General features: G+C 39.7%; 1 protein-coding gene across 4 annotated transcripts in view; it reads right to left on the bottom strand.

Moving 5' to 3' along the window:
• The window catches only part of SMURF2 (SMAD specific E3 ubiquitin protein ligase 2), a 134,798-nt gene extending 108,301 nt beyond the window's left edge, over nucleotides 1-26,497 (bottom strand). For all 4 annotated transcript variants that reach the window (XR_004302439.1, XM_032429860.1, XM_032429861.1 and 1 more), the window contains exon 1: nucleotides 26,443-26,497. Coding sequence is in view for 3 of the 4 variants with exons in the window: in XM_032429860.1 (XP_032285751.1) it covers nucleotides 26,443-26,494 (52 nt within the window). In the remaining variant the exon portion in view is untranslated. The remainder of the gene's footprint in view (nucleotides 1-26,442) is intronic.
• Between the last annotated feature and the right edge of the window lie 1,035 nt (nucleotides 26,498-27,532).

Consider the following 27,532-nt stretch of genomic DNA (forward strand, 5'->3'; position numbering starts at 1 on the left):
TGGGAGGATGGGTTAGCCTGGTGATGGGTATTGAGGAGGGCACGTTCTGCATGGAGCACTGGGTGTTATGCACAAACAATGAATCATGGAACACTATATCGAAAACTAATGATGTAATGTATGGGGATTAACATAACAATAAAAAAAAAAAAAAAAAGCATCTAACTCTTGATTTTGGCTCAGGTCATGATCTCAGGGTCATGAGATCGAGCCCCGACTTGGGCTCTGTGCTCAGCACAGAGTCTGCTTGGGACTCTCTCTCTCCTGCTGCTTCTGCCCCTCTCCCTGCTCACGTGTGTGTGTGTGCTCTCTCTCTCTCAATACAAATACAATCTTAAAAAAAGTTTCACTCATCATTAAAATACTGCCCCTATGTTAATTTATGAATTTAATGAAATCCCAATAAAAATACCAGCAACTTCTTTCTGGAGCTGGAAAAACATACCTAATTACATACGAAAAATATCACAAATAGCTAGAAAAACACAGAAAAGGAAAAGCTATGGGGTAGAGGAGAGTAGTCCTACCAGATACTGAAACAAACTACAAAGCCTCTATAATTAAAACCACTAACAGATAAATAGACATGGCGTTGTTGCATTAACAAACAGACTGACGGAATAGAATAGAAAGTCCAAAAACAGACCCAATTACTTTACTATTTTCCCATAATATATTTGATATACATCCCTTATATAAAAATCGCACATATATCAAATGAGTTATTTGGGATATGAACAAATGAAACATCTGTTTACATGATTTTTGTCAGTGAAGATATAATTGATCTCCAGAAGGGAAAGATAGCCTCATTCATGCTTCCATCCATCTATACAGCAGTAATACCACATTCAGGGCCTTATTCTAACAAAGCAGGCAACAAAAATGAATGAATTTGCACAATGAGGATAATTTACCTCAGAATCAACTAAGAACTACAAATTCACCAATTACTGTGAATACCAATATGAAAGCTTTTTTTTGCCAAGGAAGTGTAATGACATCCTGAAGTAATCTCAGAAATTATTTGCAGCTTGCTCTGTTTAACACTAAAAATGACCATCATAGACACAAAAAGACTCATGGGTGCTTTATTCCCCAAATGAGGTAAACAACTTTTGAGGGTTTATTAAAAGAAAATAAAAAACTTCAAACTGTCAAGTAGCAGAAATAGGTTTATCACATTTAAATTTAAAAATTAGTTCAGTGCAACTCTTGTTGGGTCCTTTATTCTACCCTTAAATATGGTGGTCATTATTGCAGGGTATTGTCTCTAGCCCTACGTTTTTATGCCATTTCTGTTTTGTTTTGTTTTTTTTAAAGGTTTATTTATTTGAGAGAGAGAGTGGGAGGGAGAGGCAGAGGGAGAGGGAGAAACTTAAGCAGACTCCACGCTGAGCCCAACATGGGGCTCCATCTTGCAACCCTGATATCACAACCTGGGCAGAAACCAAGAGTTGGTTGCTCAACAGACTGCGCCACTCAGATGCCCCTGCCATTTGTGATTTTATGTCTTCCTTTCTAATTCTTATATTTATTCTTGTCTTGTAAGTATTTCCTTACAATGATGCAGTGATGAATAAAAGCAGTAATACTGGACTTTCGGAACTTATTCCTTATCCTAGAGAGAATACTTCTACCATCTGATCATTCAGTATGATTTTTCCTTTATGATTTTAGTAGGTAACCCACTATCAAGTTAAGAAAGTTTCTTCTAAGCTTAATTTTCTAAGCATTTTTTAACATAAGTGGGTGTTAAAATCTGTTCCTACATCAATTATGATGAAAATATCCTTTTCCCATTTTATTATATTAATGGGTGATCACTTAGCATGTCTTCTATAGTTAAATAACCCTGCATTTTAGGAAAATGTCTACTTGGTCGAGATAAATTTTTTGTCATTATTTTTTATTTTTAATTATTTCATATTTTGAAAGGGGTTAAACATTGCTAGAATCAGTTTACTAATCACTTATTCAGGACAGAATTTCCTCCACAGTATCCTTACAGAAAATATGCTCAAAACTGTTGGAGACCATAAATTCTATTTGTATATATGCTTAGAATCAATCTCTTGTTCAAGTACCATAATTACATGCTTATTAAAACATCAAAAAAGAGACTTCAGTCCAAAGTGATACAAGATTTCACTTTTTTTTTTTTTAACAGAAAATAAACAGGTTTTCTAGGCTTTCATTTCTCAGGAAAATGTATCAATTCTAAAAGAAATCAACTGTGTGGGGGAAAAAGTTTAAAAAAAAAAAAAAGCTATCCAGAAACTACTGCCTTAAAAGTTAAGTCATTTTGGGGGCGCCTGGGTGGCTCAGTCAGTTAAGCATCTGCCTTCGGCTTAGGTCAGGATCCCAGGGTCCTGGGATGGAGCCCCACATGGGGCTCTCTGCTCAGCAGAGAGTCTGCTTCTCCCTCTCCCTCTGCCTGCCACTCCGCCTGCTTGTGCATGCTCTCTGTGTGTCAAATAAATAAATAAAATCTTAAAAAAAAAAAAAAGGTTTCGCTATCACCAGACATAATCCAACCATTTAAATTGCTGTCCTTATTATTTAAAATTAGGAACAAAAGGAGGCCTGTATACAACTTTACACTTAGAAGTATGATTTTTAAGTGTCCATGTTATATAACAGCAAGAAAATAAAATGAAACAATAATCAGTTTTTATCAAACTTTTCTTAAGAAGTTAAAATCTGGCATACTAAATCTTTATGGAATATTAAATATGAATCTCATCACAACAATCAACCATTTAAAAACTTCTGTATGACAGAAGTTACCATTAACAAAGTTTTAAAAGAAATAGAAACAAAACAGAGTGTAACAAAGGATTAATATCCAGAACATAAAAAGAGCTTCTACAAATCAATTTTAAAAATTCAGAATAGAGGGCGCCTGGGTGGCTCAGTCGTTAAGTGCCTGTCTTCGGCTCAGGTCATGATCCCGGGGTCCTGGGATCAAGCCCCTCATCGGGCTCCCTGCTCTACGGGAAGCCTGCTTCTCCCTCTCCCACTCCCCCTGCTTGTGTTCTCTCTCTCTGTCAAATAAATAAAATCTTATAAAAAAATAAATAACAAGAAACATTATACATATAATTCATTATACATATATTATGAAAGGATTCTGGAAGTACAGATTAGACATATTTCCTGTCCTTAAGAATTTTATAGTCTAGTTGGGAAACCATGACTAAGAAACATAAAACAACTACTATCAAATTAGTGCTAAACAATTAGTGCTAAACTGAACTACCAAAACACATCAGCACAAAAGGCAGTCCAAAGTAGGAAAATCTCATTAACAGAATATTTATCAAGCACACAAGTATATGGAAGCATAGAAGCACTGTGTGTGGAAAATAAACACTATAACAAAGTTCTATAATCTAGCAAGGTAGTTAAGACAAACAAGCACAGTATAAAACATTAAGTAACAAGTGCCTTAAATGCAAGCAAAGAGGGGCGCCTGGGTGGCTCAGTTGGTTGGGCGACTGCCTTCGGCTCGGGTCATGATCCTGGAGTTCCGGGATCGAGTCCCACATCAGGCTCCCTGCTCAGCGGGGAGTCTGCTTCTCCCTCTGACCCTCCCCCCTCTCATGTGCTCTCTCTCTCTCTCTCATTCTCTCTCTTTCAAATAAATAAATAAAATCTTAAAAAAAAAATGCAAGCAAAGAATTTTCAGATTTTAGAGGAAAGAATTCAAACTACCTTCTCATTAATCTGAAGAAGCTGTACAAGAGAGGTATAATTTTAACTGAACTCTAGGGATGGATACGATTTTTTAATCAGTAGAGATGAGACTAGAGAAGAGATAACCCAGGAGGAAGAAAGAAACAAAGACAAAATTTTAAAGTGGAGGGGGCAAGATAAATGAGAGGGTAAAAAGGAATATTCCAAGTTCTCTAGAACCTAGGTTTAATGAAGGAAAAAAGGTAAGGCTTAAAAGGCAGACTAGGTTGGGGCGCCTGGGTGGCTCAGTTGGTTAAGCAACTGCCTTCAGCTCAGGTCATGATCCCGGAGTCCTGGGATCGAGTCCCGCATCGGGCTCCCTGCTCAGTGGGGAGTCTGCTTCTCCCTCTGACCCTCCTCCCTCTCATGCTCTCTCTCAAATAAATAAATAAAAAATCTTAAAAAAAAAAAAAGGTAGACTAGGTTAATTTTTGGAATGGCTTGAAAGACAGGCTAAGAAGTCTGGATCTTATCCTGTCAACAATAGGGAGATACTAAAGTTTTCTGAGCAGGAAAAAGACATGATCAAAGTGAAGCTCTAGGTAAGATTAATCTGATAGTGATGTCCAGAATGGACTGCAGGACAAAGGACTCAAAGCAGAGAAACCATTTATTTGTTAACTACAGCAACAATCTGTCTGATGTAATAAAGACTGACTTATGGTAGTAGAATGAGTAAGAATGGAAAAGGAAGGGATGGGTCTAGAGAGATTCCAAAGCAGAAAAGGCAGGGCTTTACAGTCAGGGTTGGGAGGAATGGGGAATTAATTATAAATCCAAAATTCCTCCCTTGTTTGGAAATGTTTAACTTCTGACTACCTACTGGATAAAATCCAGACTCCTTAGCCTATCATTTAAGTCACTGTACAATCTGACCTCAGGTGTTCCTTTTCTTCCCCTCCCTACCCTACTCCACACATATAACTTGGTATTTTATATCCTTTGCTTTTGCTCATGTTCTCTCTCTAGCTGAAGATTAGAACAGCTTGAGTCCAGAGATGGGCTCAGCACATTGGAATTACTTGGACTGAGAGCGGACAAAAGAGGTTCCCAAAAGGAATAGCAGGATAAGTTACCAAGAGAAGGGGACAAAACTGCAAGCATCCTCTAGTTCAGCAGTAGGCAATTTACAAAGTAGGTAAAACTGGTAACTGATTACATCTGGGGAAGCCACATTAAGAAAGTAGGAAGCAGATGGAAATTAATCTTTTCACTGCATAATCTTTTCTACAAGCTAAATTTGCCATGCATATACATTTGGCTAATTCATTTTTTTTTAGTTTTTTTAAAGATTTTATTTATTTATTTGACAGAGAGAGACACAGCGAGAGAGGGAACACAAGCAGGGGGAGTGGGAGAGGGAGAAGCAGGCTCCCCGCGGAGCAGGGAGCCCGATGCGGGGCTCGATCCCAGGACCCGGGATCATGACCTGAGCCGAAGGCAGACGCTTAACGACTGAGCCACCCAGGCGCCACCTAGTTTTTTTTTTTTTTAAGATTTTATTTATTTATTTGTAAGAGACAGAGAGAGAGAGAGAGAGAGAGGCAGGGGGAGAAGCAGGCTCCCCGCTGAGCAGGGAGCCTGATGCGGGACTTGATCCCAGGATCCTGGGATCATGACCTGAGCCGAAGGCAGACGCTTAACCATCTGAGCCACCCAGGCGCCCCTAGTTTTTTTAAATCATGTACAAAATATACAAAAACCGGGTAACAACTCACCTCAAGTCAATCACAATAACAGAACAAGTACCAAGTCGTCTTCTTCATAGTTCAAGCTAACTACCCACCCCAAGGCAACTCTGAACTTTCCCCCTCTCACTATATAGCAAAGTTAAAAACTTTTAAAGTACACTAATTCAGAATCTGCAGACAGCATGACATAACAGGGGAATTCACACCAAAAGAGGAGTCAGAAGACCACTGCTGATTAAGTCACTTAACCTCTCTAAGATACTTTTTATAATATGAAACTGGACCCGATGCCAGGGGGAAAAAAAAAAGTGTCCACATATACAATTTTACATACAACCCAAGGGATTCACAGTACTCACCTGAAACCAATCCACAGACTTTTTTTTTTTTTAAGATTTTATTTATTTATTTGACAGAGAGAGACACAGCGAGAGAGGGAATACAAGCAGGGGGAATGGGAGAGGGAGAAGCAGGCTTCCCGTGGAGCAAGGAGCCCGATGCGGGGCTCGATCCCAGGACCCTGGGATCATGACCTGAGCCGAAGGCAGACGCTTAACGACTGAGCCACCCAGGCGCCCCCAATCCACAGACTTCTTAAAGATCTACATATCACAGGTTAAGGTAATTACTTGGTTCTCAGCCAGTTTTAAAACTTGAGTGTTTCTATTACCAAGTATTTTAGCAATAAAGCCATAATACAATTGACAAAAGCAGGAAAAAAAAAAAACAGTTCTGACAGTAAAAGTGATCAACTTGACTAATAAAAAAGACTTTCAAGGGCACCTGGGTGGCACAGTCAGTTAAGCATCTGACTCTTGATTTCAGCTCAGGTCATGGCCTCAGGGCCATGAGATACAGCCCCACGGTGGGCTCCGCAGATGGGCTCTGCACTCGGTGCAGAATCGGCTTAAGTTTTTCTCTCTCTCTCCCTCTGCTCCCCAACCCCCTGCCCCTCAAGGGCACACACGCACACATCCTCGCACGCTCTCTTTCTTTCTCTAATAAATACATCTTTTTTTAAAAGTTTAAAAAAAAGACTTTCAAACTCAAAAATTTTTAAACATACCATCTCTCTCACCTACAGAATTGTTAAACACTAAAAATGTGATAATGTTCATGGCTGGCAATGCATTTGGTCATTTATAAACAAGGGTCCCAGTATTGACCCTCTCTCAAGAAAAAATACACAAGATGTTGCATAAAATTTCAAGGCACAGTCTCCTACCCTTGACGTTAGGTTTACAGCCCTAGGACTTTCCTTTGCCTCCATCTGCCTTATAAAGGTATCTTTCTCTTTCATAGCATGCTCCCTCATTTTGGTGGGCATATCTTTCAGTATCTTCTTAAGAAGGGATAAGTGGACAGGATTTTTTTTTTTTTTTTTTTTTTGAGATCTGGCACGCAAAATAGCTTTATTCTGCCTTCATACTTGATGGAACAAATGGTTGAGTTCTAGGCTACAAATAAATCATCTTTCCTAAGAATACTGAAGGCATTGCTCAACTCTTCGCAGTTCTGATATTGCTGTTGAGAAGTCAGTGCCATTTTTAATTCTTCATGTGAAATTAAAAGTTTAAGGACTGAGTGGTGAGACCCTCCCTCCCCCTACTGGCAACTAATACTTTCACTGTAGGGTGTCTGGCAGGATGACCTAGCTGTTCCACTGAGAGACTTAGTATTTGTGTTTTCTCTGGAGCTGTCCAATTTTTTCCAGAAGAGATTTCTTCATAAAGGATAAAAGATACAACTGGCTGCTAGTGTTCTCGGAGATGAGCAGTGTAAGGGGGCTGGGAGTTTCACTGTTGAAGATGTTGCCAGTCCCCTCATTTTCAGGAGAGCACTTCTCCCCCACCTTCCACAGTGTCAGGTATCCCTGGGACGGAACCAGTTTGGTTTACTTTCTCCACAAAGTAAGACACTGTTTGTGAGGGCTGAGGACGACCAGTCACCTGGCTACCTGGAATGAATCTGCCTGGGACGAAGTACATACAGAACCATTTATGGACTAAATCATTTCCCATTTGCTGCCTCACATCCCCCCTGCAGCGTCAGAGATACAGAGTGCCTCCAATTCCTGAGCCTTTTCTAGAGATCTGTGACATGAACTAGCTGGAATACTGCAAGAAATCTGGTATACCTGTCTGCAGATACTTTATATTCTACTTTCTCAGCTAAATTACCTACTCCAACCACCTTCCATCTTCCTGAAATTTTTTCACATCACTATGTGCTGTCTCTTCTTTTTGCTCTTGTAGGTATATGTTGTTTTATCCTTTTACTCTCATGAAATGGGGTTTTGGGAGAGAACAGAAATAAACGTTTGTTCAATCCCCCATGCTTAAAAAGACAATAGTTCAGGACGCCTGTGTGGCTCAGTCGGTTAAGCATCTGCCTTAGGCTCAAGTCATGATCCCAGAGTCCTGGGATGGAGTCCAGCATCGGGCTCCTCACTCAGCAGGGAGCCTGCTTCTCCCTCTGCGTGTCGCTCCCCCTGCTTGTGCTTGCTTGCTTGTTCTGACAAATAAATAAAATCTTTACCAAAAAAAAAAAAAAGACAATGGTTCTTGAATGATTATTTGATGCTAATACATATACTAGGGTGCATCCAGGTTTTGCGAAGCCCGGAATTTATATAGTTTGAGGGTCCCGCTTTTTGAATATAAAATGAGGTACGAAAGCAGATAGTCAATTTAGAATGGGAAAATAAAAATTTTAACAAGCTGACATATACCACATCATCAAAACAGAAAATAACAATATTTGTGTTAATTGACACAGCCCTATGATACCTTTTGTCCTAGTTTTCCTGCTTCACACTTTATCTCTTCCCATATAACAGAATTTTTGCTATTTGTTTTATGGAGATTAAAGCTGCAAAAAATGAAATACAGAAATTTAAACTGTGTATTCATTTTTTCTGTATATTTCTAACGCTGTACAACCACCACTGCTAATTCCAGAACTTTTCAATCGCTGCAAAAAGAAACTCCATACCTAGGCAACCACTAATCTACTTTATGTCTCTATAGATTTGCCAACTGGAATCATACAATATGTGATCCTTTATGTCTGGCTTCTTTCACACAGCGTATTTTTGAGGTTCATTGATATTGTAGCATTTATTAGTACTTCATTCCCTTTTATGGTTGAATGATACTCCATTGTACAGATACACCAAATTTTGTTTATCTATCAGTTAATGGACATTTGGGTTGTTCTCACCCAACTATTTTGGCTATTATGAATAACACTGCTATGAACATTCCTGTATAAGTTTTTGTGTGAACCTAGGTTTTCAATTATCTTAATTATATACCTAGGAATGGAATTGCTGAGTCAAATGGTAATTCCATGTTGAACTTTTGGAGGAACCGCCAAACTTTTTGCCACAGGAGCTGAACCATTTCGATTCCCACCAAGAGTATATGAGAATCCTTGCCAAAGGGACACAAAAGTTTTAACGAAGTCCAATTTGTTTTTCCTGTGGTTACCGTGCTTTTTGGTGTCATTTAACAAATCATTTCCTATTCAAGGTCTTGTGTTTCCATCTAAAAGTTTGCATGGTTTTAGTTGTTAAACTAGGTTGTTAATCCATTTGAGTTAATTTTTATATATGGTGTGAGGTGGCAGTTCGACTTCATTCTCGTCCATGTGGATACACAGTTGTTTCCAATATCATTTGTTGAAAAGACTAACCTTTCCCCACTGAATGGTCTTGGCACCCTTGCCAAAGATCAACTGACCACAGGTATATGAATTTATTTCTGGACTCTCGACTCTATTCCATTGATCTGGCTTATGCCAGTGTTGCACTTTCTCATGAGTTTTATGTCATTTCTGTAGAGACAACAAAAAAATAATTCAGTCCTTCCTCTAGCATAATTGAACGTATTTTTCTTGTTGTTTTTGTTGTCGTTGTTGTTGGCTTCGAAAAGTTTCTTTTAGCACAGTTCCATTACTGGTAATGTTACGTAAGCTTTTAGGATTGTGGTCAAACTTGGAAAAACTCTTAAGTCTTCTTCATATGAAGCTTTAAGATTTGGAAGAATTTTCACAGATTGGCTTCTGGCATCAAACCTTGCTTTTCCTCCACTAACCATATACTTCAGGTGCCAGGTCCCATGGGACACATCCATATTACTCTACTATTTTTAGGTCTGCGCATTTATGTCACAATGCCAGGTGAGTTAACATAATAATGTGTAGTACTCCTAGAAACTATCCCTATACTGGATGGCTAACAATACCTTGACAGTACATGGACTATGAACCAAATAAACATATCCTGCTAAAACCCAATTAAATGTATCCCCAATGTCAGTTTCCCCATAACCAGACGCCCAAAATGCCTACAGCCATTCCAGTGCCACCAACATGAGGACAAGTGTGATAGAGGGGGAGTCGGTGAAAAAAGAGACAGCAATCTTAACTGATTGTGGTTAGGATATTTGCAAATTCTTCATAAGTATGTGATAATGTACAGGAAATGTTCTGTTTCTTGATCTGGGTGCTGATTATTTAGGTGTGTTAAGTTTGTGAGAAGTCTTAAGCTGGATGCTTATAATCTTTGCATTCTTGCATGTATATACTATATACCAATAAAAGATTTTTTAAAGTGACCATGTGAACTCATTGCTAGGGTCCCTCCCAGGCCCTCAGAATCCTGAAAGTTAAGCTTTATTAGTTTCATGAATTTCACCAGCTTCGTGGGTTTCCCAGTAAACTCACCCCTCTATATAGCAAATTAGATATAACAAGATATGGTTTCTAGTACCACCCTGGAGACTTGGATCTTGCAAACTAGTCAAGGAACTGAGAAAGACACACATGATGTCCATAAGCAAATGGGAAAGATGTTAGTCTATAAACTCTGAGACATCTAATAGTCATTCTTTCAAGAAATATTTAGAGTACCTCCCAAGTGTTTACTTAGTATTACCCTAGGTGAATGAAACACACAGAGTCCCTGCCTGCAGGAGCTCCCAATCTAGTAAAGATGAAAGACAATGAGGAACATTAGGTAAAATCTAAGAAAATTTGAGTGAAGTATGGATTTTAGTTAATAATAATGTATCATTCAAGGCACAAATGACTCTTAGCGACAGAGAACAAACTGAGGGTTGATGGAGGTGAGTGGGGGATGGTCTAGATGGGTGATGGGTACTGAAGAAGGCACTTGTGATGAGCACTGGGTGTTGTATATAAGTGATGAATCACTGAATTCTATTCCAGAAACCAATACTGCACTATATGCACTATATGTTAACAAAATTAAAATTATAATAATGATGATAATATATCATTATTGGTTCATTAATTGTGATGAATGAACCATACTAATATAAGATTAATTAATAATAGGGGAAATTGGGTATGGAATATATAGGAACTCTCTGTCCTATCTTTCCAATTTTTCTGTAAATCGAAAACTAGTCTAAAATTACAAGTATTTTTTAAAAGACAATAAACATGTAGGGACACCTGGGTGGCTCAGTCGGCTAAGCGTCTGCCTTCGGCTCAGGTCATGATCCCAGGGTCCTGGGATCGAGTCCCGCATCGAGCTCCCTGCTCAGCGGGAAGCCTGCTTCTCCCTCTGCCTGCCGCTCCCCCTGCTTGTGCTCTCTCTCTGACAAATAAATAAATAAAATCTTAAAAATAAAAAAAGACAATAAACATGTAAATAAATGAATATAAGTATTAAGTCCTCTGAAGTTAACAGGACATTGTGATACACAATAATGAGGCTGGAAGCTACTTTTAGAGTATTTAGGAATTCTTTGGGGTGATAAACTGACACAGAAAAATAAGGAGCAACAAGATAAAAAAGATCCCCACCTTCCAACCCCACAAAAAAAAATACACATGAAGTCCCTGAGATGGGAAAGAGACTGACCTTTTCAAGAGTAATTAAAATAAAAATCAATGTGACTATAACATAATGAACAAAGGAAAGACCAGTCACCAGGGGATAGATTATACAGGATCTTGTGCAAATAATGTCCACTTCATTCAAAGCATAATGGAAAGCCACTGGAGAATTTGAAGCAACGGAGCAAAATTACCCAATTCACTTTTTTTTTTTTAAACGTATGAAGCTGCTCTGTGGCGAATGGATTAAAAAAGCGTTAAAGAAAAACAACACAGATCTGATGGGAGAACACTAAAATTATTTGATTTTTAGCCCTGCACTATTTTTCAATACAAAAATCATTCCAGAGAATCAAAGAATTTTTATATTTGCATAAATTATTTCCTTCAAACAGTATTTGCCTTCTTTCTTTTCACCAGCCTTTTTGTTTCCACTATCTTTTTTATAATTTACCAAAACTTATGGATTTTTATACTTTTTTTCAATTTTATTTTTGAGTAGTCTCTACACCCAACATGGGGCTCGAACTCACAACCCCAAGATCAAGAGTCCCATGCTCTACCTACTGAACCAGCCAGGCACCCCTGAATTTTTATACTTTAAAAACAAATTATCATAACTCTTCTAGCTGTTGAAAACTTGTATGCCACTTGTTAAGTACTCTCTAATAAAATTCTTGTAAACTTCAAAGGCAGAACATAAAATAAATTATAAAAACTGAAAAATGGTCTCTATTAGATTAGGATACCAAAGAGTATGTAGTCCAACCCACAAAACAACAGAACTAGCAGCGGCGGCTGCCACCTCCGACAATTATTTAACGGCTGCAAATTCTTTGATACTTTTTCTATCAACAGATAAGGTTTATGTTCTTTCCCCTTGAATCTAGAAGAGCTTGTAATGAACTAACTTGCTTGTAACCAATAAAATGTAGCAAGGACTTCCTAGATTACTCCAGAAAAGAGGATGTAGCTTTCACCTTGTTCCTCGGACAACTCCTGCTGGTGCCCCGAGTCAGTCATACTAGCCGTGTAACTGCCCTAGAACTGCCATCAACTAGCCCACGCTGAGAGGCCACATGGAGAGGCTCTCTGATGACCTGAAGAGAGGTAAATGCCCAGCCTGCCCCCAGCTATTCCAGTTTCAAACACCATCTGAATAAAACACATGACAGACTCTGAGCCAAAACCACCCTTCCCAAACTCCTGACCCACAGAAACTGTGAGAGATAATAAAATTATCCTTTGTGTTTTAGGACTCTAAGTTTTGCAGTAATTTTTTATGCAGCAATTCTAACAAGCCTTTATAGCAAATATGATAATTAGTTCAACTAATTAGGGGGAGAGAATTTGTTTGGCAAACAATAAGGAAGAATTTTCCTGATAGAGACCAGCTTTCATATATTTAAGAGATTTGAAAAAGCTATGTCATAACCCATAAAGGTCTAATAAGTCACATTCTTCTTGAAGTTAACATAATTAGCCTTACAGCCCTACAGATTTTTGCGCTGTATCATGATTCTCCTATGGCAAAAGAAAGTGCATAAATATACTTACCAGGCCACCAAGCAGCCAACTCAGAGTCTTGCATTATAATCCTTCTAAATATAGTAGCTATCTATTACGGACTAAATCAATCCCTGGCCTGAGTTATATTAAAAAAACAACAACAACAACAACACAATAATCTATATATATTTTTTAACTTTCTGGAAAATAACGGCATTACTTGACATCTCTATTTTTTTATGAAAACTATCTTTAATCATCAGCTAACAACTTGATTGGGTCCTTCAATTGCTGAAAGTTAAGGACTGGGGGGGTGCCTGAGTGGCTCAGTCCGTTAAGTATCTGCCTTTGGCTCAGGTCATGATCCCAGGGTCCTGGGATTGAGCCCGCATCAGGTTCCCCGCTCAGCGGGGAGTCTGCTACTCCCTCTCCGTTCGCATCTCCCCCTGCTTGTTCGCATCTCCCCCTGCTCGTTCGCATCTCCCCCTGCTCGTGCACACACTCGCTCTCTCCCATGCTCTTCCCCCCACCACCCCAGTCTCCTTCTCTCTCAAATAAATAAATAAAATCTTAAAAAAAAAAAAAGAGTTAACCAAACTGGAAATCAGAAGAAATTTGAAATGTCATCACCAATGCCATTTTTAAGTACTAAAAAGATTGGTTTCCTACCTAAGCTTTCTTACCTACCTAAAAGAAAAAAGAAAAATTCAGGCACCTGGGTGGCTCAGTTGGTTAAGTGACTGCCTTTGGCTCAGGTCATGATCCTGGAGTCCAAGGACCGAGTCCCACATGGGGCTCCCTGCTTAGCAGGCAGTCTACTTCTTCCTCTGACCCTCCCCTCTCTCATGCTCTCTCTCTCTCTCTCTCATTCTCTCTCTCAAATAAATAAAATCTTTAAAAAAAAAAGAAAAATTCAAAACTAGAAAAGAGAAAGCTAATATATAGAAGAATTCGTATCTGTTTTTTCTTTTTTTAAAGTAAGCTATACACCCAACGTGGGGCTCAAACTCACGACCCCAAGATCAAGAGTCCTATGTTCCACTGACTGAGCCAGCCAGGCGCCTCTAGAAGGATTCATAATTCATTACAAAGGACTTCTGGTTCAACTAGCCTCATTTCTATAGAACTGGAATAGTTGTACCAACTGTTTCCTCAAAAATCTATTACTATTCTCTTAGTAAGATTTAAGAAAAGAAGATTTAAGAAAGATTTAAGATTTCATAAGATTTAAGAAAAAAAATCATAAGGTAAAGATTCTCATTTCACTATCATTGGTTCAGAATACTTACAAAGTTGGGATCTGAATAGTAGTTAGAACTGTAGAACTCTGAAAAATTAATTATCTCCCTAACATTGACACTAGTTATATATGTGAATTTTCTTAGGTGATGCTACAAAAACAGATCTTTTTGCAGTGAGTATCAGACAAATCTTTACTTTGTTGAGAAGTAAATTTTGGGGGTGCCTGGCTCAACTACTGGCTCAGTCAGTAGAGTATGTGATTCCTGATCTCCGGGTTGTAAGCTCCAGCCCCTGTTGGGTATAGAGATTACTTAAAAATAAAATCTTTTTTCTCCCCCCTCCTTTTTTTTTTTTTTTTTTTAGAGAGAGAGGGAGAGAGAGAATGTTAAGCAGGCTCCACACCCAGCATGGAGCCTGAAGCAGGGCTCAATCGCACAACCCTGAGATCATGATCCAACCTGAAACTAAGAGTCAGACACTTAACCGACTGAGCCACCCAGGTGCCCCAAAAATAAAATAAAAAAAAAAGTTTTGCAGAGTTCTGGTAAGAGTTCTATTCATGAAGTCAAATAGTAACTTGAATACTTCAGTCCTCTATCTTTATAAATTCTGTCAAAATTACTAAGGTAACATGTCAGTTAATTCAATAATGACATCACAAAGAGAGATCCTATTATTTGTTTCAAATGAAGTCCTAAAGACCAGGTAAGTTTTTCAATTTCCTCATTTTTAAAAAAAAAAACATTTGTTTATTTTAGAGAGAAAGAGAGAGAGCTTGCACACGAGAGTGCAGGGGGGAAGGGCAGAGGGAAAGAGAGAATCCCAAGCCGACTCCCCACTGAGCACAGAGCCAATGCAAGGCTTGATCTCACCACCCTGAGATCATGACCTGAGCTGAAATCAAGAGTTGGACTCTTAAACCGACTGAGCCACCCAAGTGCACCCTCAATCATTCTTTAATTCACAAATACTTACTGAATGTATACTATGTATCAAGTGTTACCTTAGGGTATTTTGAATGTATCACATGTATCAAATGCCACCTCACTTTTCTTAAATTAAAAAAATTTTTTTCTCATCCTTATTCCTTTACAAAATTCCCAAAATTCAATTTAAAAAATTTCAACCTTTTTTATAGTATTAAATTCATAGGATTCTGAATAATCTGATCAATAACTTTTCTTTCTTCACTAGAGAAATAGTTATATTTAAAGCCAGATGACATAAGATCATATATAAAAATGAAAGAATTAGCTACTTACGTTTGCAATTCTAATAAAAAGAATTTTTGTATCTACTCCTATAACACATATAGGACATATGTAACATAGTTTATATAAGAAAGTTTATCCTAAAATATGGATTTTCATTAAAAGCCAGTGTCACCTTTGATAGATTCTAATTCTCTAACTCCATTTATTTCAAGTACACACATTTAGACTTTTAGTTTTCAGTTTTACAGGTCTTACACACTCCTGACATCTACCTGTGCAGAAATATCCCCATCTACTGACAGGAGATGAAACTACGGGCTATTCTCGAAAGTGCTGGCAAGCTACAGGAAAATGTAGTAAGTCATTAAAGACTGGATTTGGATCCAAACAGTTTTGCCACCTCCAAAACCCTGAGCTATTCAAACAATTCTCCAAAGCTCTTCTACTTTTCATCAAAAGTAAGGGGGAGAGGAGAGAACACAGTTAATTGTCTAAGTGTCTGCTATATGAGTTAATGATGAAAATTATAATGCAGTAGCTTATCCAACTATATGAATTCTTTATGATACACTGGGTACCCCCAAAGTATACATTTGTGCCTATTTTATAAGACATATGAATTAAATAGATACCTATATTAATCCTTATTAATGTACTTGCTCCTATAAATAACAGCATATAATTGGTTATGACTAACATTTGAAAGTCTTTGATCAAAAATGACAAAATACATGAACATAATACTCTACAGCTTGAACAGTAATTTTCACATAATTTCTTGTCCAGCAGAATTTTTTTTTTTTAAAGATTTTATTTATTTATTTGACAGAGACAGACACAGCGAAGAGGAAACACAAGCAGGGGAAGTGGGAGAGGGAGAAGCAGGCTTCCCGCGGAGCAGGGAGCCCGATGCAGGGCTCGATCCCAGGACCCCAGGACCCTGGGATCATGACCTGAGCCGAAGGCAGATGCTTAACGACTGAGCCACCCAGGCGCCCCTTGTCAAGCAGAATCTTAAATACTACTGTCATTTTAAGCATGCACTTAAAACTAAAAGCACAGGCACCAAGAAAGCGATAAAGTTTACCCCTGGCCTAACTAGGATCTGAACCTAAATTTTCTGCCTACAAATTCTATATTCTTTCTAAAACATCCCAACTGCCTCCTCCCAAATTACCAAGTACATCTTACACAGTAAATAAGATCTACATTACAGATGTCTGTTTTGTGACAGTTCCTAGGAATGTACTATGGTCAAATAAAAAAGTCTGCTTAGGAGCGCCTGGGTGGCTCGGCTGGTTGAGCGACTGACTCTTGGTTTCAGCCCAGGTCGTGATCTCATGGTCATGAGATCAAGCCCCGTGTTGAGCTCCGCGTGGGGCTCCACACTTGGTGTGGAGTCTGCTTGAGATTTTTCTCTCTCCCTCTGCCCCTCCCCCTGCTCATGCTCACATGCGTGCTTGCTCTCTCAAATTTAAAAAAAAATCGGGGCGCCTGGGTAGCTCAGTTGGTTAAATGTCTTCCTTCAGCTCAGGTCATGATCCCAGGGTCCTGGGATCGAGCCCCGCATCGGGCTCCCTGCTCAGTGGGGAGCCTGCTTCTCCCTCCCCCACCCCCCTTGCTTGTGCTCGTGCTGTCAAATAAAAAATCCTAAAAAAAAAAAAGTCTGGGGCACCTGGGTGGCACAGTTAAACATCCGACTCTTGGGGCACCTGGGTGGCTCAGTTGGTTAAGTGGGTGCCTTCAGCTCAGGTCATGATCCCAGGGCCCTGAGTCTCCTGCTCAGCGGGGAGCCTGCTTCTCACTCTCCCTGCCTCTCTGCCTACTTGTGCTATCTCTCTGTCAAATAAATAAATAAAATCTTAAAAACAAAACAAAACAAAACAAAACAAAACATCCGACTCTTGGTTTCACCTCAGGTCATGATCTCAGGGTCCTGGAATCCAGCCCCACATTGGGCTCCACACTCAGCATGGAGTCTGCTTGAGTTTCTCTCTCCCTCTCCTTCTCCCCCTCCCGCTCATGCTGTCTATCTCTCTCTCAAATAAACAGTCTGCTTAGATTTTAATAAAATTGACTTTCTTCGTCTTATAGAAAATACATGCTCATAATATAAAATACAACCAAAAAAATACCCATAATCCAACACACATTTAACAATTACAGTATATCCTTTCCTTTCTATTGCCACATTTTACATAGGTTTATTCTTTTTATCCCACCTTTTCCCAAAAATGATCTCAGGGGGCTGATAGCTGGTAAACAGGCAAACTTTGTTAACTCATACCTGTTGCAATCCACTTTCATCAGTAAGAGATAAAAATAATAAATTTTGTAAAGGTCCATAATAGAAATTTTCAGAAGAAAAATAGAGACCCCAATCTAGGTTTATTCTGATTTCCTATATTTCCATTCATGGTACTATATATCATTGATAATCAATGTCTGCAAATGTCAAGAAATTGATAAATATTTATTGTCTGAATAAATGAAATAATGGCTCCAAAGCATTACAAAATCCTAAATCATTACAGGATCCTAAATTAATGACTCAATTATGTTCATTAAACTGTTATCAAAATGTTTATGAAAAGCTTTTTAATCATTGTTTGAAATCAGAAGACTCATGTTAAAGCTACAGTTATCAAGAAAGTGTGGCTTATAGGGGCGCCTGGGTGGCTCAGTCATTAAGCATCTGCCTTCAGCTCAGGTCATGATCCCAGGGTCCTGGGATCGAGCCCCCGCATCGGGCTCCCTGCTCAGTGGGAGGCCTGCTTCTCCCTCTCCCACTACCCCTGCTTGTGTTCCCTCTCTCGCTGTGTCTCTCTCTGTCAAATAAATAAAATTAAAAAAAAAAAAAGTGTGGCTTATAAATGATAAACTTATAAAGGATAGAATTATAGCTAAAAGGAATAGAACAGAGTCCAGAAATAGAACTACATGTATACTGTCAACTGATTTTCAGTCAAGGTGCCAAGACAATGCAATGGACGAAACAAAAGTGTATGTGAACAAATAGTGCTAGGAAAATCAGATATCCATATTGGAAGAAAAAAAAAAAAAAACCGTGACCCTTACCTCTCACACTATATTAAAAAATTAACTTTAGAAAAGTTATAGATATAAATGTATAGATATATTTGTATCTAAAGCTAAAACTATAACACAGAAGAAAACATGGGAGAAAACTTTTAGAACTATGGATTAAGAAAAGATATTTTAGGACACAAAAAGCATGAATCATAAATGAAAGACTGATGAACTGAGCTAAATCAAAATTCAAAACTTCTGCTTTTTGAAACACTATTAGGGGGAAGCCCCAAATTAGAAGAAAATATTTGCAAAACACATATCTGATAAAGGACTTGTATCCAGAATACAAAAAGAAATCTCAAAACTTGATAATAAAAAATAATTTAAGTTATGAGCAAAATATTTACATATTTACCATATGACCCAACAATCTAACCATTTACCCAAGAAATAAAAACATGTTCACACACAGAGAGGTATACTTGAATGTTCACAGCAGTTTTATTTGTAATGGTTAAAAACTGGAAATGTCTGAGGATATTTGTGAATCGATAAACAAAATGGGGCATATGTGCACAATGCAACATTCCTCAGGAATAAGAAGGAACAAACAACTGATATACAAGATAGATCTCAAAAGCACTATGCTAAGTGAAAGAAGGCTGGCCCAGAAGACTACATACTGTACAATTCCGTAAGTAAAGTGGTGGTTGCCAAGGACTGGGAATGGGAGGAGACTGGCTGTGAAGGGGCATGAGGAAACTTTCTGGGAAAAAATAAATAACCTTTGTGCAATCATCTATGTTTAGATTCATTATCATCAGATTTATCTTAAAACTTAAAAATCAAGTAAATAAATAAAACTTAAGTTTTATGTCTGCTGTCAATTTTTAGTAAGAAACCAAAGTGTTAAACTTAAGACACATGTCAATACTTCTTAGTATATCAAATGTGGACTTTTGTCTATGCCTTCAGAAGCTATTCTAAAACAAACTAACATGAAATTCCTCATTTTGTTAAACTAATTATACTTTAGTGGAAAAATCGCAAAGAAAAGAAATTTTCTGAATGTAAACATTCAACTGTTAAAAATGCTAAATATTGATACCTGGAAAACTAGTATCAAGTGAAATACTAGCAGGATTAACGTTCAACAAAACTGCTGTAATCAAGCAAAAATACCTACTGCTACATTCCTAAATATAAGCAATAACTAAGATTAGAAAATACAATAAAAATGTCATATAAATTAGCTGGAATTACATCAAAACACAGAAAATTAGGGGCACCTGGGTGGCTCAGTCGGTTAAGCGTCTGACTTCAGCACAGGCTGATCCCAGAGTCCTGGGATCAAGTCCTACGTTGGGCTCTCTGCTCAGCAGGGAGGGGAATCTGATTCTCCCTCTCCCTGTGCCCCTCCTTCCCTGCTCATGCACATGCACGCGCACACACTCTCACTCTCAAATACATAAAATCTTAAAAAAAAAAAAAAAAAAAAACATAGAAAATTATTGAACTATCCTGAGCAATACAGACAAAAGCTTAAATAAAAGTAAAAACATAGTGTGCTCCTAGGGGGGAAAACTAAATACACTTAAATGCCTCTTCTCCCCAAAGTAAGGTGATTCTAATTACAATCCCAAGGAAATTTCTTCTTAAACTTAACGAGTTTAATATTTGTGTGGAAGAGCAAATAAGTGAAAACAGCAAAACAAATTTCCATCACAATGAGCATATTAAACTAAATTATAAAGCTACAATAATGAAAAGAGTGTGGCACTGAACAAGAGAGAATGACTCTACTATAACTAATTTAACATAACTAAAAAGATATCCCATCACTGTGGAAAGGAAGAATGGGTTATTCAGTAATGATGAGATCACGAAATAGAAACTGGAGGAGAAATATCTTCCTAAACGATTTTTAAGAAACACTAAAATAAAATGTACTTATATATTTACTAAGCCTCTTAAAGAAAAAGGCCTTCCAAGTAATAGAATAAGAAAAACAGAAGTTGAACAGATTTGATTCCTAAAACAACACATTTCTGATGTCCAAAAATGGTCAAAAATTAAGTCAAATAACAGACTGGGGGAAACATCTATAGCAAATCTAACAACAGATTAACATTTTTAATTCTCAGGCAGATCAATAAGAAAAACACAAAAGCCCTAACAGATAAGTAGGACAAGGCCAAACAAGTCAACAGAAAGAAATATCATTAATAAACAGGAAAATATTCAACTTCACAAGTAAATGTTTAAATACAATATTCCATGAAATTAGCAAAAAATTTTAAAAACGAGCCAATGCTTGTAACAGGATAGTAAAAAGGTACACTTATTTATTCATTGCTGCCCTAAATAGACACAATTCTTATAGGAAACAGCCTGAGGAAAAATTAATAAAGAACTTATAAAAGATCCATACCCAATAATGCAATAGCACTCTTTTTTTTAAGATTTATTTATTTGAGAGAGAGAGAATGTAAGCAAGGAGAGGGGCAGAGGGAGGGAGAGAGACTCCTCAAGCAGACTCCCAGCTGCGCATGGAGCTGGACTCAGAGCTCGATCCCAGGACCTTGAGATCATGACCAGAGCCAAAAATCAAGAGTCGGAGGCTTAAATGACTGAGCCATCCAGGTGCCCCTGCAATAGCACTCTCTCTGTGCAAATATCCTAGAAAAATAATCCTTTTAAAAAAGTTATCTACACCAAGACGTTTACAGCAATTATCTGTAATAAAAATTTTAGAAATAAAAGTTATAACAAGAAAAAAAGTAAGAACAATGGTTGTTATGTAGCATCCTCTTAACTGGTTGTCCTAAAATCAGTCTTCACAGTTCCCATCCCAGTCCATCCTCCCTACTGCCCCAAGATTAATGTTTCTAAACATCAAAGACATCAAAGCTAAAAATCCTTCAATGGTTCCCACCATTTAAAAAAAAAAAAAAAAAATCAAACGTCTTGGCAAACCACAGTAAGTTCCAAATTGGGTTGTCCCTGTCTAGCCTCATCTCTTGCCACTCACATCTAGTGCATTAGCCACAAAGAATACATACGGAACTACAAAGAATTACTTCTAGGCCTCTAGCATTCATTCAATAAAATGCCAAAAACCCTTAATCTATACTGAAACAAAGATTCTGGCTTCCTAGAGCTTACAGCATAGAAACAACAAATACCCTTCATTGAGTTAGGTCTGATACCAGAGGAAGAGCCTCTTAGTCACAGAGGAACGGCCAACTCAGGTCAAGGAAAGTTCTAGGGATAAGGGTAAAGCCTTGAGTTGGAACCTTAAAAGATGAGCAAAAATCTCAAGGGGCAAAGGTAATTCCAAATAACTGGAATGTATTTATTTTTCCACACAAAATCTTAGACATTGTAACAAGCTTTCTAGACAATTTGGGGTTCTGACATGTACTTAACCTCCCCAAGTTTCTTCTACCTCTTGGAGCTACTGTGAGAATTAAGAGTGATAATAGATACAAACTTAACACAGTGTCTGGCACTTGATAAGCATTCAATACCTGTCAGTCATACAGAAACACACAACAATGCTCATTACAACAGTGTATTTCAAGGGTCCAGCATTCTTAGAACAGAGAAAGTAACAGTAAACAAAAATGACAGCACAAAGAGAAAAAGCAGTAAGAATGGGGTTAAACAACTTATCACCATATATATAGCCAAGGATTAAACAGGTCTCTCTATACACCATGACCATATCCTTCTACTACACATTACAACAGACGGTCCTTTATACTCATAATGATACTTAATAATAAATAAAATATTAAGTTCTGTTAAATGTGGTCTATTTGAAAAAAGTAGGACATAGTACATCTTTAAAAGCCTTCAATATCTTTAACAGACATCAAAAATGGCTAAAATAAAAATCTTGTGTGCCTAAAGTGTGGCCTTTTGTTTACCTTGAAAATTGAGTTTTATGCTAAATATGCTAAATGATAAGCAAAATAAGTGACATGGTAGTATATGATAGTTACAGTTCAACCAACAGGAAAAAAAGTAAAATCCATGATTAAAACACACACACCCTTTACTCACCAGTGAAAACCAAACAACATGAAGTACCTAAGCAGGTTCCACTGCATGTCTGAGTGTTAGACTAGAAGAGACAACTTAAGATAAAAGGAAGGGGCTTAAGCCACATTAGCTTCCTCCTCAAAAACCAAGAAAATAAATTGGGGACATTCAAATCACTAACACCCCTACTTAGAAACCTGTGAGATATAATCAAGTTGTAATTTTTAAAGCTTTGAGTCAATAAAATATACAGTAAAACAATACTAAGATACCAGCATATCTGAAGTGGGACTTTTAAATTTGATTTTCCTGGGGCGCCTGGGTGGCTCAGTCGTTAAGCGTCTGCCTTCGACTCAGGTCATGATCCCAGGGTCCTGGGATCGAGCCTCGCATCGAGCCCCGCATCAGGCCCCGCATCAGGCTTCCTGCTCGGTGGGAAGCCTGCTTCTCCCTCTCCCACTCCCCCTGCTTGTGTTCCTGCTCTTGCTATCTCTGTCAAATAAATAAATAAAATATTTTTAAAAAAAATTTTTTTAAATAATAAATTTGATTTTCCTTTAGCTATAGACAAGGTTAACCTCATTACTGCCAAGGGTTTTATAAATTAATAACATGAGAAACAGCATACAAAAACATTTAGGTTACAAAAAGGTCTGCAATAAATTTTCTAGAGAAGTAATCTGTTATTTCTCCATATCTAAGAAATATAAATATTAGAAATTATACTAAACTGCTTTTTCAAGTCTTTGGTTTTCAAAAACAATGATATAAAAAATTACCCCATTTTTTTTTACTGTAACCAAATACAAAGAATATTTTCTATCCAAAGATTTGTAAGAAAAGCCTGTATCAGATATTCATAAGTAGAGTGCATACAAATTTTACATTTTATAATCAATTCCCTATAGAAATAATAGTTGAAATTGATAGCTTTACCATACAGCCTATTTTAATGATTAAGTGTTAATGTGTCAGAAGAACAACCAAAGTACTTGATGGACCAAATCAGATTTTAACACCAATGGCCTGAGGAATCTCAAATGTGGGATTAAATTAACCCTGCCTCCTTAGCATCAAAAATACCAAACAGTTCACTAGGTGACTGTGGACTAAGGAATAATATGTGGAAAAGTCTAATATCTGTTGTGGGCAGAGATCTCATGGCTCAAGTATTTCTTCTTCTTCAGTTTGTGTGTATGTGTGAGAGAGAGAAAGTGAGTAAGTGTGTGTGTGTGTGTGCATGTCATCATGAAGAACTGTTTATACCTTTCAGTAAAGGGGCAACTCAATGTTAAAGATATAATTGAGTACAGTTCATAAAGCACCATGGAATCAAAGACACTCTATAAATTTAAAATACTAGTATGGTGCTGACTTAAAGCAAAGAACAATAATTTTAAAGCATCTTACAACCAAGTAAAAATTCACTGGGGGATGTGACTTTTTTTTAGTGATTTTCCTCTATTACGGAACCCGGATCTAAATGAACTGTTAAACACTTAGTCTAAAGGTATGCCAAACATTTCTTAAGGTCTTAACAAAGAATCAACTTTTTTTTTTTTTTAAACAAAATGAGGCCTAGGTTAAATATTTTATTTGGCTTCTCAAGATGGACTGAAAAGTTGGGCACCAGCTCCAGACCAGTTCCTGGATGCACATCAAACACAGCCCTGTCATTTATCCAGTCAGTCAAAACAATCTTTTCCATCTAACCCTTTAATGTTTATGACCTAAAAAGCTGCTAATTGAATCCAGCTCTTGAAATCTATTTGTTAAAATCTATACCATCCAATTTGTAAATGGACAAAAATGAAAAAATATAAGTTAACTTTCCTGGCAAAACAGAAGAGAATCCACCAAATGTAACCAAAACGGAGAGGGCAATGTTTTTAATATCTGAATAGTTTTTTCTTAAAATATGACAGAGACAAATTCCCAATGGTTTTTTAAAAAAAATGAGAGTACCTCAAACTGTTTTTACAATTAAGGGGACACAGTGTATTTAATATTCCTCAGAAAAATCTAAAAATACAAAAATCACTCTATAAATTTAGTCCAGCGTTCCCTCTCCCCCACCAAAAAAGAAGTGTCATCTTTTCTCCTAAGTTTACTCATGAATTTTTATAATGTATCATAGGTTGTAAGGAAACCACAAACACTTTAAGATATTGAGTCACAGTAAAAACTTCAAATTCATTTTATCTGAAAAAAAAAAACACCTGTTTTCTCCCTCATTTTCTCATTATGCATATAGCCTAGAAGGAAGTAAATGGCCAACAGCCCATTTCTGATGCTTTTTGCACACCTGGAATCACAGGTTCTTTCCATGATCGCTGCCACAGGACTGACTGCGGAGAGGAACATCAGGAGATAAACCCTAAAGCCACAAAGATCCCTTATAAAGGTATCCTAACAAAACAAGGAAACTGAATGGGGACAATGTTGGGGCGGGGGGAGGGGGGTAATCCCCAATCCAGGTTTTCCATTAAGAACCACTCAGTTCGGGCGCCTGGGTGGCTCAGTTGGTTAAGCGACTGCCTTCGGCTCAGGTCATGATCCTGGAGTCCCTGGATCGAGTCCCACATCGGGCTCCCTGCTCGGCAGGGAGTCTGCTTCTCCCTCTGACCCTCCCCCCTCTCATGTGCTCTCTCTGTCTCATTCTCTCTCTCTCAAATAAATAAATAAAATCTTTAAAAAAAAAAAAAAGAACCACTCAGTTCATGAGTCTTTGCAATTTTCCCCAGGGAAAGTAAAACTGTCATAAAAGTCGTATTTTTTAAATTGCAGCCAATTTACAGTCAGGCTAAATTCTCAAATACCAAATTCACTGCAAGTTTTTATCCGTAAAGTTCAGCCAGTGGACTGGGATGTGACACACAAGCATTCAATTACAAAATTAGTCCATATAAATCTCAACGTCTAGTGTACGCAAACATAATTACAGTTTATCCTTACACACGCGTGCACACACATACACACACACACACAACCTCTAAGGAAAATCGTCTTACCACACACCCCAACCACGACTTGGATAATTAATAGTGAATGGTGAAACTAGGATAACTACAGTGATTTCAATTACACTTTTCAAACCAAAAATAATTTGTCCCTAAAATGGGGTGACATGACCACGTAAGAATACCAAAAATGGCACTACGTAAGCAAAATGTACCTGTAATGTTAAAGATTTAACGCACTTGGAATCATAAACACTTTGTGAGAGAGAAGCCTTCTACCTAGCAACCCCTGCATACATTCTTTTCCATTTAGAAAAGGGAAGGGGAGGAAATGAGGAGAGAGAAAACTTCGCTTGCAAGTTTGTATGAGCACATACTTAGAAATGTACCAAAAAAAAAAAAAAAGGTGTGTTCTTAAAGCAGGTCTGGAGTTAGAAGTGAGACACAAGTTCTGCGGCCTACGAGGAACAACCCAAAACATGCTACCCTACAATCAAACACTTCCAAACCACAGAGTGTACAATGAGCCGGAGCCGTAGGATCAGGCGGACACACCGGGAAAATCCACCCCGGTCTCCTCCCCTCCCAAAGACATGCGTTTCAGGTGTGTGGCACCGGCTGCTGTGGCTGGCGGCCGAGAATGAAGGTTTTTGCACGCGGGCATAAGTGGGCGAACAAGTTAACAACCAGGGAACACACACACACCCTCCTGTTAAGCGCTCCATCTTTAAGGAGTGTTTACAGCGCGCAGTCAGCGACCGGATTCAATAATCCCCGCCACAGGAGCTTTTCATCCCCTCGACGACCCCACCTGGGCAGTGGCCCAGGGGATGCTCCCCGAGGGCCCGGAGAGAGTCGTGCTCCTCGGCCAAGGCTTTCCGACCTCAAATCCGCCGGCGAGTCCAACCGGGGCAGCCCTCCCCGCAACAAAAGACCCCCAAGACACCGTCGACTTTTTCAAGAATTCCCCAACAAGGGCGAGTGGCTTAGCCATTACTCTCCCTGAACTAGGCCTTCCCACGTCCCCGACCCCCAACTCACCATTGATCCCGACCCTGGCCCTTCCCAAGGCCACAGGCACCCCCCGCCGGCTCGCCCACCCCGCGGATGCCCCGGCCCAGCTCCCGCCGCCCCCCTCACCTGTCAGGCGCAGCTTGACGGGCCCGTTCCTCCGGCCCCCGGGGTTAGACATGTCCCCGGCGGCGGGGGCGGCGGCGGCGGCGGGGCTGCGGCCGCGGCGCGGGGCCCGGGGCCGGCGGGCGGGGCGGGGGCGACGGCGAGGCGCGGCGGAGTCACCACAGCGGCCGGGGCTGGGGCCCGAGCAGCCGGCGCCGCGGCCGCCACGGCCGGAGGGTCCCGGATGTGCCGAGCGTCGTCGCCATGAGCCGCGGAGGGAGCGGGACGCCGAGCTCCCCCCTCCTCCCACTTCTCCCTCCTCGGCCCGGGCCGCACAACAAAGCGGCAGCCGCGGCCGGCCGCGCCGCCTCCGCCCGCGCCCCCGCCGCCCGCACGCAGCCGCCTCCGCCTTTCCCTCCTCTCGGCTCGGCGAGGCCCAGGAGCCGACGGCGCTGGTCGGCCGAGGCGGGCGGTGCTCGGCGGCGCCGGAGCAGGACTCGGGGCTCGGCCGCTTCCTCCTCCACCCGCCCTCTTGTCTGAGGGAACCGGGTCCTGGGGCCGCCGCCGCCACTCGTCGGCTCCGGGGGGCGGGGAGGAGACGGGAGGCGGGGCCGGCGGGGCGGGGCCTGGACGGGCGGGCGCGCGCAGGGTGCCCAGGGCGCGGGGCGCGGAGCTCGGGCCGCCCTGGGCGCTGGCGGTGAAGGGTGGGGGTGTTCGCTGCAGCCGAGGGTCCCACACAGAAGAACTTGGGGAGAGAACGGGCAAAAGAGCAAAGTGGCGGCGCCGAGCTCTGTGGCACCAGGAGGGGCTTAGTGTCCAGCCCACTTAAGGGAGAGCTTTTGTTCGTGCGACGCAGATTGCATTTATTAGACGCCCACTGAGTGCAGGGCGCTCTAAGAGGCTGGGGCGAGCAAGGTTGGCCCCAAGTCCGCGACCCTCCGGGAATTTAGCGTCGCTGGGGTGAGGAAGAGACACCGTTCCCATACCGAGGGCTCCGGCAAATCCCCTGGGGTGTTTTGCTTCTGGTATAGTCGTTGCTACCTCCTTCCAGGACTCACCTGGTGAACGAGATCAGGTTACCTGCCTGCTCTGGCTCTTTTTCCAGCTCTATCTC

The sequence above is a fragment of the Phoca vitulina genome, unplaced genomic scaffold, assembly GCF_004348235.1.
Source record: "Phoca vitulina isolate PV1807 unplaced genomic scaffold, GSC_HSeal_1.0 scaffold41, whole genome shotgun sequence".
NCBI lineage: Eukaryota > Metazoa > Chordata > Mammalia > Carnivora > Phocidae > Phoca > Phoca vitulina.